The sequence below is a fragment of the Phyllopteryx taeniolatus genome, chromosome 2, assembly GCF_024500385.1.
Source record: "Phyllopteryx taeniolatus isolate TA_2022b chromosome 2, UOR_Ptae_1.2, whole genome shotgun sequence".
NCBI lineage: Eukaryota > Metazoa > Chordata > Actinopteri > Syngnathiformes > Syngnathidae > Phyllopteryx > Phyllopteryx taeniolatus.
In genome coordinates, this window is record NC_084503.1 from 23,439,175 (window position 1) to 23,454,143 (window position 14,969).

Below are 14,969 nucleotides of genomic sequence, written 5' to 3' on the forward strand. Positions count from 1 at the left end.
TGAAATTTAAAGAAATATATAAAATCTAATTATTTACGTAAATAAAACTTCAAAAGTCAAATAAGGTGGCAACATCCTGCTAATAAAAATACATTATTGTAAATGCAAAAACTAAAGACACAAAAATACAAGTTAAATAAAATTAGAGAAAATAAAATGACTATAGAAGAGCAAATAAAGTGGCAAAATGCAAGATAAAATGAAAAAGATAAAAAGCAAATTAAATTAAATTAATAAAATAATTTAATTACAAAAACAACCACTAAAGTAGCAAAAATCCTTCTAACATAAACATGATTGCTAAAAACAAAAATAAATGAATGGATAAGTGATGAAAACAATTGTATGACGGGGAAAAGGAAGTTGGCTGTATAAGGAGGCATTTATTTATTTATTAAGCAGACAATACAAATGGAAACTGAATGGGGCATGACGTCTATTATAGGGATGGCCACTACTCTAGTTGAGGAAATACGGTGTCTCGTTTCAAGTTTTTACCCAACAATAAATAGAAAGCAAAACATCAAACCAACGTCTCTCATCTTTATTCAAGTCATGACAGAATTTAGATGTTACATTTAATCGACTACATTATTTACATGCATAGTAAATACTATTGTGTTGAAATAAAATTACACACGCACACACACACACACACACACACACACACACACACACAAATACAATCGTGGCAAAAAAAGTCACACACTCCTCACAAATGTTGACACGTGTTGTCAGAACCACAGCAGGTTTGTGTAAGAATGCTCTTTGTCAGTCACAACGTTACAGTCAGAACAATGTTACAGTCAGAACATTATAACAAAAAACAACAACAACATACTAATACACAATGTGGAGCAATCTCATTAAAAAAAAAAACGTGACATCAGAAAAATAAGCAAAATAGAACATTAAGACTAAAAGATACAACCTGACGACAAAACAGGGTAGACAATTCGGAAAACTTTAACTAAACTCTTAAATAGAAAATAAGCTATGCATGATATACAAATGAGACTCGTCAACACAGATCACAAGTGTGGGATAAACAGGAATTTTATGGACTTTCGCATCAGTTGTTTCTTTCTGGTGAAACAGTTTCCACCAAGCGGTAAATTTGGCGCATTAAATCCTCATCTAGTTTAGGATAGCCATAGCTGCATAAGCTACAGTAAGTGAATAGCGGAAGGTCGTAGCAGTGTAACACATATTTTTTATTTGTTCTGCAGGGGTTAGGGTCGGGCGGCACAGTGAACGACTGAAAGACTCTAAATTGCCCGTAGGTGTGATTGTCAGTGTGAATGGTTGTTTGTTTATATGTACCCTGCGATTGGCTGGCGACCAGTTCAGGGGTACCCCGCCTCTCGCCCAAAGATAGCTGGGATAGGCTCCAGCACACCCGCAACCCTAGTGAGGATAAGCGGTACAGAAAATGGATGGATGGGTTAGGGTCGCTACCAGCCCTTACATCAAAATACATCGTCACTGTTGATCACCAAATTTTGTGATTTAGAACAAAATAATAATCTAATCTAATAATGTTTTTTGCATTTTTGTTAAAACTTTTTTTTCAGACTGACTCAATAATTTGTCTCTAATTCTAATTAAATATACCAACAACCTCCCCAAAAATGCTACAACAACAATAAGCAAATATCTCGCCATTTTGTGATTTAAAAGAATTTTTTTTTTTGTAACTTTGTTTTTTGTTTCAATTGAATTTTGGGTATGAATACAAACAAATTGCAGATAGGTAGTATTTATTTTAAAGAGACGTATTAAAAGATAGCTGTTAGAATGCCAAACATAGATTCGTATTGTTATTATCTCTTTTTGCTAAATGATTTTAGTCTAGTTTTTGTCGTACAAACACAAGATTTTTTTTTGTTGCTGCAATTTTATCCGAAACACAGGAAAATAAATAGTTTTTTGGTAATTAATGAAAACTAATTCACCGATTTTGCAGATACTATAATATATAATTGTATAAAAAACTCTGTAAATTTTGGTAAATTTACTGTTTAATTTTTAGGATTTTACACAATTTTATTTATGCGTGTTTTAAAAATCCAGTTCTTGTTGGACTAACCCAATAATTGGTTTCTAATGCTATCTAGCAACAAAAAGCCCATACTGTGTATCCACATTTTGGGAGCTTTCAAAATGTTATTTGAAACACAAAGAAAAATATTGTTTCGATAATATATGCTTTTATCTCAAGTAGACTTGACTGTTGTAATGGTCTTCTGACTGGACTCCCCCAAAAGAGCATTAAACAGCTGCAGCTCATTCAGAATGCTGCAGCTCGGGTTCTGACCAGAACAAAGAGGTCAGAGCATGTTACTCCAATTCTAAAATCTTTACATTTGCTCCCAGTCAGCTTCAGAATAAATTTCAAAGTTCTGCTACTGGTCTATAAATCACTAAGTGGTTTAGGTCCTAAATAAATGAAAGAAATGCTAATGGGATATAAACCCAGTAGGGCTATGAGATCTACAGACTCAGGTCAAATACTGGCGCACAGAGTCCAAAGCAAACATGGTGAAGCAGCATTTAGCTGTTTTGCTGCACACAAATGGAATAAGATGCCAACAGAAGTGATGTCAGCGCCAAGTGTGAATGTTTTAAGTCCAGATTAAAAACTCTTCTTTTTTCCTCATTCTTTTTAGAGCATTTCCACTTTTAAATGATATTTCGTGCACTGTACGCCATTTTATTTGTACTTTAATTTTTTTCTCTTTGTTTTAAATGTTTGTAAGATGTTTTTTCTTTGTTTTAAAAGGCTTTTAATCATGTAAAGCACACTGAGTTACCTTGTGTATGAAATGCGCTATACAAATAAATTTGCTTTGCTTTGTTATATCATAGTCAAGCTCCCAAAAATTATTTTGTTTTTAGATTTGTTGGACATCATACTGTAAGTTAAAAAGCTATTTGTTTGCATGACACTCAGTGATTTGGACACAGTAAGAGCAGATTTGCTGTTTTAATTTTTACTTTTCTAGCAAATAATATGTCTATGAAGTATTTGTCAGGTTAATCCATAAACATAAGTGTAAAGTGTTAGCTGCCAATGAATTCAATGTAGAAGAGGAAGGCCACACAGTAAACAACAACACAAGACATGTTGTTTGCTTCCCACACACTCTATGGGTACCTCAAACAAAGGTACCAAAAAGCCATTTGATACCTGATATCTGGAAATGCAAGTGTACCGCTTGGTGGAAACATTTGGCTTTTGCCAGACAGGAAGAGAAACGAAAGCACAACATGGCGACAGGAAGTACATCACCTTTAAAGCACTGTTCAGGCTTTTTAACATGGACCGCAAAGGACATGACTACGTGACTGTAAATTGAAGATAGAGGAAAATACAAAGACAAAAACGATTCTCTAAATTTCACATTCGCACATGATCTGGGTGGGCCTGAGGATCGTAACGGGAACAGCTAGTGAAGTTCAACATAGGCAATGTAAAACATTAAGTTCTGGATCCACGGGGTTTGCCCCAAAGGACTGGTGGTCACCCGTGGTCAGACGGCCCATTGGTGGCAGCGTTGTTGGGGCAGGCAGTGACATTTGGCTCTGTTCAAGACAGGATCTTCTCACGTGTCTCAGGCAGTTTGAGTGCCAGCAGACCCCCGCAGACGAGCGCCGAGAAGGCCAAGAAGATGGGGATGATCTTGGTGATGCCCACGAACGCCGCAAAGATGAAGCTGGCGATGATGGCGGCCAACTTGCAGACGCCATTGAGGATGCCGAACGCTGTGCCCCTGCAAAGTTACATCAAAGACAGCAACGTCTCATCACATCCTCCACAGACAGGAAGTGGTCCTTTTAAATGTGTCGGCTGGCATTACCAAGGAGTTTCTTGTTGCTTTCAGAGCAAAGAATGATGATGAAATAAATGTAACCAGGGTGTTTTAGTATAGAACTGAAGTCATGTCTGGAACTGAAGTCTACATGGAAGTCAGGCATATTAGCAAAGAAGCTAACTCCTGTTGAGGCTAGAAAAAATGTTGAAAGTGTTTCATTCTACTGCATTGTACTTCCAGCCTACCTGCATACGTACCAACAACTGAATCAACCTACATACAGTGGAACCTCGGTTCATGAACAATTTGGTTTACAAACAAATCTTTCAGCGGCACGGTGGACGACTGGTTAGAGCGTCAGCCTCACAGTTCTGAGGACCCGGGTTCAATCCCCGGTCCCGCCTGTGTGGAGTTTGCATGTTCTCCCCGTGCCTGCGTGGGTTTTCTCCGGGCACTCCCGTTTCCTCCCACATCCCAAAAACATGCATTAATTGGTGAATCTAAATTGCCCCTAGGTGTGACTGTGAGTGCGAATGGTTGTTTGTTTGTATGTGCCCTGCGATTGGCTGGCAACCAGTTCAGGGTGTACCCCGCCTCCTGCCCGATGACAGCTGGGATAGGCTCCAGCACGCCCGCGACCCTAGTGAGGACAAGCGGCTCAGAAAATGGATGGATGGATGGACAAATTTTTCAAAGAAATATTGCCTCGGTTAATGCATGATACTTCTGTTCATGAACAGTCTTAGCAAGGATGTGGAAGGCCCAGTTCTGCTTTTTCTCTCGCTGTGTAAACATAATTCGATCAGTGTGGGGTTTTTTTTTTTCATTTTTTTTTCTCTAAATGAGCTCTCAGTATGGGTCCAAAGAAACTGAAAACCGTTAGCGATAGTGTTATTAGGAAGCCTAAACATATTACTGTTGAGGAAAAAAGATGGAAGTAATAGCTAAACATGACAAAAGTGTTTATGTTTGTGATCTTGCTGTGCAGTTTGGTTTGGCAATAGCTACCATCTTTACTATTGTAAGAGTTGGATGCAGCGTAAAGTAAGTTGGCTTGTCAAGCCTGGAGAGTAAGACACAAAGTTCAATTTAACACAACAGTCACCCTTACATCATCATTGTCAGTGCTCAGAACATACATGGCACACTGCATCAAAGTGATCTTCATGGCTGTCATTCCAGAAGGAAGCCTTTTCTAATGATGATGCACAAGAGAGCCAACAAACAGTTTGCTAACAACAAGCAGACTAAGGACATGGATTACTGGAACCATCTCCTATGATCTGATGAGACCAAGATGACCTCATGTAGTTCAGATTATGTCAAGTGTGTGTGAGAAGTACAAGTCAAGTGTCTCTTGCCTGCAGTCAAGCATGGTGGAAGTGTCATGATTGACTGGGGCTGCATGAATGCAGCTCATTGAGGGAACCATGAATGCCAACGTATACTGTGACATACTGAAGCAGATTATGATCCCCTCACTTCAGAAACTGGGCCGCAGGAAATTATTTCAACATGATAATGACCCAAAACACGCCTCCAAGACAGCCACTGCCTTGCTAAAGATGCTGAGACGAAAGGTGATGGACTGGTCAAGCATTTCTACAGACCTAAAACCTATTGAGCATCTGTGGGGCAAGAGGAAAGTGAAGGGTCACATGATCTCTAACATCCATCACCTCCATGATGTCGTCATGGAAGAGTGGAAGAGGATTCCAGTGGCAACCTGTGAAGTTTTGGTGAGCGCCATGCCCAAGATGGTTAAGGCAGTGCTGGAAAATATCGTTTGTACACAAAATGTTGACACTTAGGTACATTTTTACTTATGGGTGTCCTCACTTTTGTTGCCAGCAGCTTTGACATTACTGGCTCTGTGTTGGGTTAAATTGAGGGCATAGTAAATTTACACTGCTATACATGCTTTACACTGACCAATATTACGGTACATTGTAGCAAAGTGCCATTTCTTTAATGTTGTCGAATGAAAACATTTACAAAATTGTCAGGGGTTCACTTATTTTTGTGAGATACTATCCCTAAATATAGTATTTACCTACCAAATCTACCTACCCGCCCACCTGCCTACCTACAAGCTGTACTTAAAGACCAAACCTACCTACCTAAATAATGTATTTGCCAATTTACCTACCTAATCTCCCTATCTACTGTACCTAATCTTGTTACCCTCTACCTAATCTACCTACCCTTTCATCTATTTACCATTTACACATCTACCGAGCCATCCTACCATACCTTCTCTACCCTGTCAACAATACCTACCCTATTTGCCCGACCTACCTAGTAACTTAATTTATTTACCCACCTATCTACCCACTTACCTAATGTAACTAGATACCTAATCCACCTTCCTTACTAAACACACAACTACCTTCCTAAACATTTACCTACCTAATCTATCTTCCTACCTACTTACAGTACCTAAGTACCTACCCACCCACCTACCTACAGACTTACCCACCCACTCACCTTACCTAACTAACCTGACCGTACCTAGTCTACCCTATCAACCTTCCCTACCTTATCTAATCCACCCTGCCTAGATACCTACCTTGTAACAACCTACCTACCTACTTACCTACCTACCTACAGACACTCAGTGAGATTTTGGCATTGTTTTAGTAGCCAGCGGCTAACATTTGACTAACATTTGACTCTACCTTTTAGATGACGGGTACAGTTCCACCGAAATGACTTCCAGTCCATTCCAGGCTGCCACACTAGCGCCGTAGAAAAGACACTGCCAACATATGACTGCTCCTTGACTGAAGCTCAGCAGCAGTAGGAAAGTGCAGGCCGATGACGCCAGCATGGAACCCCCTGTAAAGACAAGCACATTAAATAACGAATGGCCATTTTTGTCCTGTTTCCACCAAGTAGTACGGTTCGGTTCAGTTTGGTACGGTACGCGTTTATTGTCATTTCCCTGAGCAAAAATTGCAGTAGTATGGTTTAGTATACGAGTGAAGAGTGTAATTACTGTGGTGAACCAAATTGAACTGTACACCTTGGTGGAAATATGGCTTTATACAAGTTACTGACCTATTATTCTGATTCGTCCGATCTTGTCCATGAAGAGTGCCGAGATGATGTTGCCTGGCAGTACAGCCAAGCTGCCCAGGAAGCTGACCAGATAGATGACTATGTCATTCTCCTCCTGGAAGTTGAGGTGGCACCCTTTCTTAGGGTGCAGGAAGGTTGTGTTCTCCATGCGGCAGTCTTTGAACTTCTCTTGCCACAGGTCTGGAGTGACAACATTCAAAAGTTGTTTATGACAACAAAATGTCATAATTGCCTATTATTATGTAATTATATATTATTATTATTATTATTATTATTATATATTATTATATTATTGTTTATAAAACTCTTAAGTTAACCGTTATTCAAACAACTCTTTCAAATGGTAGACTCCCTCCTTGACTACTTGTATACATGTAACAATAAAGCACTATAAACATGTATAACAAATTACATCCAAAAATGTAAACATGAATACTACTTGTGTAAATGTTGGATTAAGTATGGGTCAATTGGTCATGCCTGGACCTCACTCTGAAGGCATGACCAATTGAACGACGCTTAATCCATTAACGGCTGAAACGACATGGGTCGACCGTTTTTATTAAATGACCAAACCACACATCTTCTACCACAGAAAAGGGCTATAAATCTTGAGGAACAAATTCTCCCAATGCATGGGTCATTCACTTGTGTTTATTTTAAGCGGCACAGTAGAGGGGTTCATTTATTCAACTAGACTGATAGTCTAATGTGAAGCTGTTAATGTTAGTTTATTTATCCTCACTCATGCTTTGGTCAAAAGTACAAGATTCTACAATTATTGGCATTTTATTAATATCAAACTACATCAGCACAACATTCTCTTGTTTTTTATCCACTTTTTGTAGTGACTTCAAGTACCAAGCTGTTTGTATCTGTAAGGAATGGCCACTTGATTAGGGGTAGCGAGGAGTAGGATTGGGCATCGAGAATCGATTGGAACCGGGACTAACCATTTGATATGATAAAACTGTTGCAAATAACTATTTTTACAATGCCATCTTTAACTTTTAGCTGAGAGATTAATTAATGATTATTAAGTCAATTGGGTTAGTTCCACACGTTGCCTTTTAGTTCATAGGTTTGATATTGATACTGGTTATAAAGATCCCAGAGTCAAATGTTCATTTTAGTTAATTCTGCGAGCTGCTAAGAAAATGGATATTGATCATTTGGACACCCTTTATTTAAACCATGCAAACTTTTTTGACCCCCCTGAAAAAATCAGAATCGAGAGTCGTTTGGAACCGGAATTGAAATGAGGAACTGGAATCCGGACCGGAATCGCTCAAATTCAAACGATGCCCAACCATACCGAGGAGGACCACATCCTGGTCCTGATCCTGAGTGTGTACAAAACCGAAAAAACACAACCCATAAGGGCATATTGTCCTTTGCAGAGGGTACCAAATTTGGTTTTACAGAGTACCGTCCCGCCCCTTCTAAAAATGTGAAGTTAATGTTCATGCCAGCAGTGCCAATATTATCAGCAATTTTCCTGTTCTTCGCATGTTGTGGGTATCGACAGCAGAATTTGCAATTCATCGAACTTGTCTCCCTGAAATACCTCAGCCAGGTGAACTCGTGCAGCCACTCATCCCATTCCTCACAAAACAAATCGGTCCTTATTATCGTGATTTGTCTCCTCTGGCACACAAGGTTTGTTAGGGAGAAAGTAAGAACTGACCATGCTCTTCGCCATTGCACATTGCTTACAAGGGTAATGTGAAACATGTAGATTTGTGCGATAACCCCAAGACCCACCTTTTATCACACATTAGCCAATCACAGTGGTTATATGCCACTTCAGTAGGTAGGCTGGTAAATAGATAGGTAGAGAGGCAGGTAGGTAAACAGGCAAGTAGTTAGATTGTAGACAGGTAGGTAGGTTAATTGATAGGTAAGTAGGTAGACAGACTAGGTTGGTGTGTTGATTTGGTAGATTGGAGGTAAACAGGTGGGTCAATAGAGATAGAATAGGTAGGTAGGTAGGTAGATTAGGTAGGTAGATTAGGTAGGTAGATTAGGTAGGTAGATTAGGTAGAAAGGTAGGTAGAGAGATACAATGTAGGTAGAGAGGAAAATAATCGGTAGGTAGGCAGGCAGGTAAATAGGTGAGAAGGTAGGGAAATTTAGCCACGTACCTGTGTTGTAGAAAACAGTGTTTTTAATTGTGCAGTTCTCAAAGAAGCTGTTAGTGGACTTGATGTCCTCAAAGTAGCAGTTCTCAAACAAAGAGTCTTCAAACTTGACAGACTTTATCTCGATGTTTGCGAACCTAAAAAGCAGTGCATGCACACACATACGCACGCACGCACACACACGCACACACACACGCACACACACACACACACACACAGCAAGTTCAGTTCAATTCCTGCAGGTTGAGATCCTGGCCTTGGAATGGAGGCTGTGAACATACTTGTCATGGATGTACTCGCCCTCGCGGTGCACTTGGTTGACCAGGGAAAAGTTAAAGTGGAAACGCTCCACACGTTCCCGGTGGAAAATGCGCACTTTGGATTCGTACTCCTCGAACTGCATGTACTTAATCATGTCGGGGAACCACACTCCTAGCCCATGGTAGCTAACACACACACGCATGCACACACACACACACACACACACACAAAAACATCCATTAACCCTATGATGCCAACATTAAACTTAAGGTATTCTCAAACTTGTTGGATCCAGGGACCCCTTAGATGGGGAGAAATATTGTTCCAAGGACGTCTCACTATCCTAATGTTTTGATAAAAAAATATGTTTTATAGAGAAAAATAAGTCAATTTTACGAGATTAAAGTCGTATTTTTCCAAGATGAAGTCCTAATATGTTATTAAAGTCAAAGTTCAATGAGCTAAGAAAGTAATTTTTAAACAGAAAAAATCGATGACAATGTTTAGAAAAGTCAAGTAACAATTTGGGAAAAGAGTTCATCCAGAAATGTAAAGGAAAAAATTAACCAAAACTCCATACAACATTTGCAAAATGTTAAATAGAAAGGCATGAAGAAACAATTCATGTATAGTTGTGGGAAGCTTGCACTTAATTCCAGAATTTAGAAAATTTGGAAGCACATTTGCAAGCTTTGCCTTTAAAAAAAGAAAAGGAAAAAAAATCAATAAGAGCATTTTGTCAATTATTTTAAAATTGATTAAATTCAAGTTTTGAAAATACATTCAGAAATTTCATTTTGAAATTCTGAAAATTCAAATGAGTTTAACTAAAACTACACACATATATATGTGTGTATATTTGTTTTTCATTAACATTTGTCTTTTTTAAACAAGAAACACAGAATGTATTGTAATGTAAAAAAAAAATGTAAAAAAGATTTTGAAGCTAGGGTCGGGACGAGCAATTAGTTTAGGTTGTTTTTTTAAAATGATACAATATAGTATGTACTTTTTAAAAATGATACAATATAATTGATTACTAATTACTTTGCAGACACCCAAGCTTTGGCTCATGGACCGCCAGACCCCAGTTTGAGAAATTCTGTGTTAAAGTACCTGAAGGCCAAACAGAACCAAACGATGACCAGAAAGAGGCCTTGCAGTCGCAGCTCGGACGCAGACAGTGACATCACGTTAGCCATCACCTGACAAAATGGAAGTACAGTGTGAAGATAATAATGGACTTGGGAGGAGCATAGGTGGCTTGTTAGTAACCTGCTGCAGCATAGTCATGTGTCTGACGGTCCATCGCTGGAAGGCGGTGCCTGTGTCGCTCTGGATCTCGATGAACTCGTCCTCCTGCGCTTGTGGCGTTTTAATGTTGGTTACCTGTGTGGCAATGGGAACATGTCAACATGGCACTATGAAGATTTGACCATACAATTGTAATACCAAAAACAAAATGATTAAGTTTTAAAATATAAAAGTCTTTACATTTAAACCCCCATTTATAGATATATTTGTAATAATAAATCTCTTAAATGGAAAACCAAAAGTTAAAGTTTTTTTTTTTCATTTTGGAGAAATTCACTCCGAAATTTAATTCTGAAATGTTTGAGTTGAACCAAAACAGTAAAAAACTCTTACACTTGTTTTCATCATTTAACATTTGATTAAAAACAAAACCATGAGAAGATTTCAAAAGTTCCTTTATCTTGCTACTAAGTTTCATTTAAATGAGATGAACCAAAACTGCATATAACACTTGTAGAACCTCCCCATTATTAAAAAATAAAATAGAAAGCTATGATTTTAAAAAATGTGTTGAAATTTGGGAAAATAACACTGAAAATTAATTCTGAACTGTTGAAATTTTAAATGAATTGAACATAAAAGACATGTTTTTCCACTTGCCTTTTATCAACTTTTTTTTGTTTTATAAAAAGAAATCTGTAATGAGAAAATTTCAGAAATTGTTTTAGGAAAAATGACAATTAATGTAGAATGGTGGGAAAAATTCAACTTCATTTTGGGGGAGACATTTTTGTTTTTGTTGTGTTAAACCAAAACTGGATTCAAAATAAATATTTTTGCTAAATTACTGCCCGTCCCATTGATTCTTCTTCTTTTCCTTTCAACTTGTCCCATTCGGGGTCGCTACAGCACTTCATCCTTTTCTATGTTCGATAGTCTAGATCAGTGATTCTCAACCAGTGTGCCGAGGCACATTAGTGTGCCATGAGCGCTCGTCAGGTGTGCCGTGGAAAATTATAAAATCTTACATAATTGCTCTAAAAATTAGTTATTTACAAGAAATAATGTATCTATGTTCATCTATTTATGCCAATGAAGCATAGTGACAGACAAGAAAAATAAATGCTCTTCTATTAGATGGGAGGAAGTACATACAGTAATTAATGTATCCACTTTTTGTGAGATTTTTGTTTGTTGGTGTGCCATGAGAGTTTTCAATTGTACAATATGTGCCTTGACTCCATAAGGTTGGAAGCTATTTGATCACAAGTAACGTTAACAACAGTCAAATCGTGTTCTTATTTGTGGATGGGGGGGTGGACACCCGGTGAGGACATGCAACAACTAACCAATAGGACAAGATGAGAGAGGACAGAAATGGGCAGGGTAGGACAGGATGTGGGAAATGAGCAAGGCAGGGCTACTGATTAGTGGTGCGGTGAGATGCTTTTATAGTGTCTCAACACCTGTCAGAACCTGTGAGTGGATATCTTCATACAACCTGTCTTATTATTATTGGTCCCAGCACAAGCAATTAAACCCTCTAGCGTGTCAATGGAACGTATCAGTGAATAAACACCATATCACATGCATGTTAGTCAACTGGTGTATGAGGCATAATGAGGAAGGGTGGGCCCGGCCCCCTTCAGCCGCAAGGAGGGGCCAAGCCAGCAAGCCCATCCGGCCAGGGGCCCACCAAGGGGGACGCCACCCAGTCCCCAGGACCCTGGGCGGTCCCCCAGCCCAACCGAACCGCCCCTACCAGTCCCAAAGGGAGGGACATGGATACCGGACCACCGCACCCACGCCCAATCCTCCCCCAACCCCCACCCAGCACGCCCCACCAGCACCACTGCCGCCACACCCCCACCACTGCCCCCCAGGAGAGCATGGGGGCCCAAGCCACCAACAGGGCCCTACGCAGGAGCCAGCTGTCACCTGAAAAAGGTCACATCCCACCAAAAGCGAGCCCATGTTAAGTGCCCATCGCGAGAAATGACAGGTGAAGGCGCCAGGGGAGGGGAGGGGACCCAAGGGAGGGGGGGCCTTCATCCTAGCAGAGACTCTTCGTTTACATAACACACCTGACAACTTCCTCCACCCGTTCCAACCTGCTTGGACCCGTTTCTTCACTTCCTGACCACACTCACCATTGCTCTGGACAGTTGACCCCAAGTATTACAAGTCCTCCACCCTCACTATCTCTTCTTGTTGCAGCCTCACTCTTACCCCTCCACCACTCTCATTCATGCACATATATTGTCTTACTTCAGCTCGTCTTCATTCCTCTCGTTTCCAGTGCATGCCTCCACCTTTCTAACTGTTCTTCCACCTGCTCCTGCTTTCCCTGCAGATCACAATGTCATCTGCGAACATCATAGTCCACGGGGATTCCAGTCTAACCTTATCTCATCAGCCAGTGTCACCTCTTCTGGAAAAGCCGCACAACACTCTTCCTTCCTCAGCTTCCACGACATGGTTCTCTGCTCTGCCTTTGTCTTCTTAATCTTTCTCCCCACCACCACAGTCATCTTGCACACCAACATCCTATGCTGTCTAGCCACACTTTCGCCAACCATTACCTTACAGTCAGTAACCTCCGTCAGATTACATCGTCTGCACAAGATATAATCCACCTGCGTGCTTCTGGAAGAAAGTGTTGACTACAGCCATTTCCATCCTTTTTGCAAAGTTTACCACCATCTGTCCCTCTAAGTTCCTTTCCTGGATGCCGAAATTACCCTTCACTTCTTCATCTCCCCTGTTTCGTTCGCCGACATGTCCATTACAACCTGCACCAATCACGAATGACTCTCTCTCTGTCTGGGATGCTCAGAACTATTTCGTTTAGCTCCTTCCAGAATTTCTCTTTCACCTCTAGGTCACATCCTACCTGTGGGGCATAGCCACTAATCACATTATACATAACACCCTCAATTTCAAGTTTCAGCCTCATAACTTGATCTGACACTCTTTTCACCTCCAAGACATTCTTAGCTAACTCTTCCTTTAAAATAACCCCTTCTCCATTTCTCTTCCCATCTACACCATGGTAAAATAATTGGAACCTTGCCCCTTAACTTCTAGCCTTAATCCCTTTCCACCTGCTCTCCTGGACACAATATGTCAACCTTTCTCCTGATCATCATGTCAACCAACTCCTGAGCTTTTACTGTTATAGTCCCAACATTCAAAGTCCCCATATTCAGTTCTAGGGTCTGTGCTTTCGTTCCTCTTCTCTTTTTGCCGAAGAACCCCCTTTCCACCTCTCCTTCATCTTCGACCATTAGTAGCTGAATTTCCACCGGCGCCCTGTAGGATAACAGTGCCGGTGGCGGATATTGTTCACCCGAGCCATGGCCGACCCGGTGTGGAATTCTTTGGATGAACGCTCACATTTGTATGACAAAGTTTTCAATCGGATGCCCTTCCTGATGCTTGGCTTGGGACCGGTCTACAGTTTGCACTGGCTTGTGCCCTCATAGGGCGGCCTTTGCCCATCCTATTGATTCGGCATGTGAAATTACAAGCACTGATTACAATTGTCAAATAGAAAACCATGATGAAATATTTTATTTTATTTTAATGACTTTTAAAATATATCAAATTGAAATTACTTGAACCAAAACAGTGTACAGCAGACTTATAATCGCTTTTCAATAAAATGCTGCATCCCTCCCACCCCTATTGATTCAGAGTAAGAAATTTCAAACACCAGTTTACAAATTGTACCTTTGATATAATGTTGATCCATGATGCCACATGCTTTGCTTATCATCATGAATTTGCTTTATTTTCAGCAAGATAGCCTACTTTTTGAAGTGAGGAATTTCAAGCACTGACTAATGTTCTTATTAATAAACATTGACTCACAGTGAAGACTCTCTCTGGTTCGCCCTTGGCCTTCCAGTTGGTGTCATGAACATGACGCAGGACCATCCATGCCTCGTCATGTCGGGCGCTCTGAAATGAACCAAACTGTTACAAGTGTATCAATATTATTATTTTAGCTATATGTATCTCTGCATGATTACTGCATGCTATATTGTTTACATATACTTATTTTGTTTACTTATATTAGATACGAAAAGCAAAACCGTGTTTGGAATCATTCACTCGTTCCCTACTCCCTATATCACTATATAGTGGGCTATATACTGGCATATAAAACGTACCAGATCCATATCAGCTGATTTGGCTTCCATAATAAATATTGAATAATTCAATATATTCTATAGCATTATATTATTTTAAGTTGAGTGTATTTTATAAATCTAATACAAACAAATAACTATGTCCATCCATTTTGTGATGCGTTGCTCTACTTATATTGAAGTTATTTTCGTGCTACACATGATTTTGTCTCGTGCCAAAAATCGAGCAATACACTGATAACTGAAAATAATTTTTCTATATT

At 39.7% G+C, this 14,969-nt stretch overlaps 1 protein-coding gene across 2 annotated transcripts in view; it reads right to left on the bottom strand.

Moving 5' to 3' along the window:
* Positions 1-529: 529 nt before the first annotated feature.
* The window catches only part of sv2ba (synaptic vesicle glycoprotein 2Ba), a 31,446-nt gene continuing 17,006 nt past the window's right edge, over positions 530-14,969 (bottom strand). For both annotated transcript variants that reach the window (XM_061765449.1, XM_061765448.1), the window contains 8 exons: positions 14,426-14,515; positions 10,574-10,687; positions 10,415-10,503; positions 9,319-9,483; positions 9,041-9,174; positions 6,876-7,076; positions 6,494-6,653; positions 530-3,773 (listed from right to left, as the gene is read on the bottom strand). In XM_061765449.1, the coding sequence (XP_061621433.1) occupies positions 3,590-3,773; positions 6,494-6,653; positions 6,876-7,076; positions 9,041-9,174; positions 9,319-9,483; positions 10,415-10,503; positions 10,574-10,687; positions 14,426-14,515 (1,137 nt within the window). In that variant the 3' untranslated portion in view covers positions 530-3,589. The remainder of the gene's footprint in view (positions 3,774-6,493; positions 6,654-6,875; positions 7,077-9,040; positions 9,175-9,318; positions 9,484-10,414; positions 10,504-10,573; positions 10,688-14,425; positions 14,516-14,969) is intronic.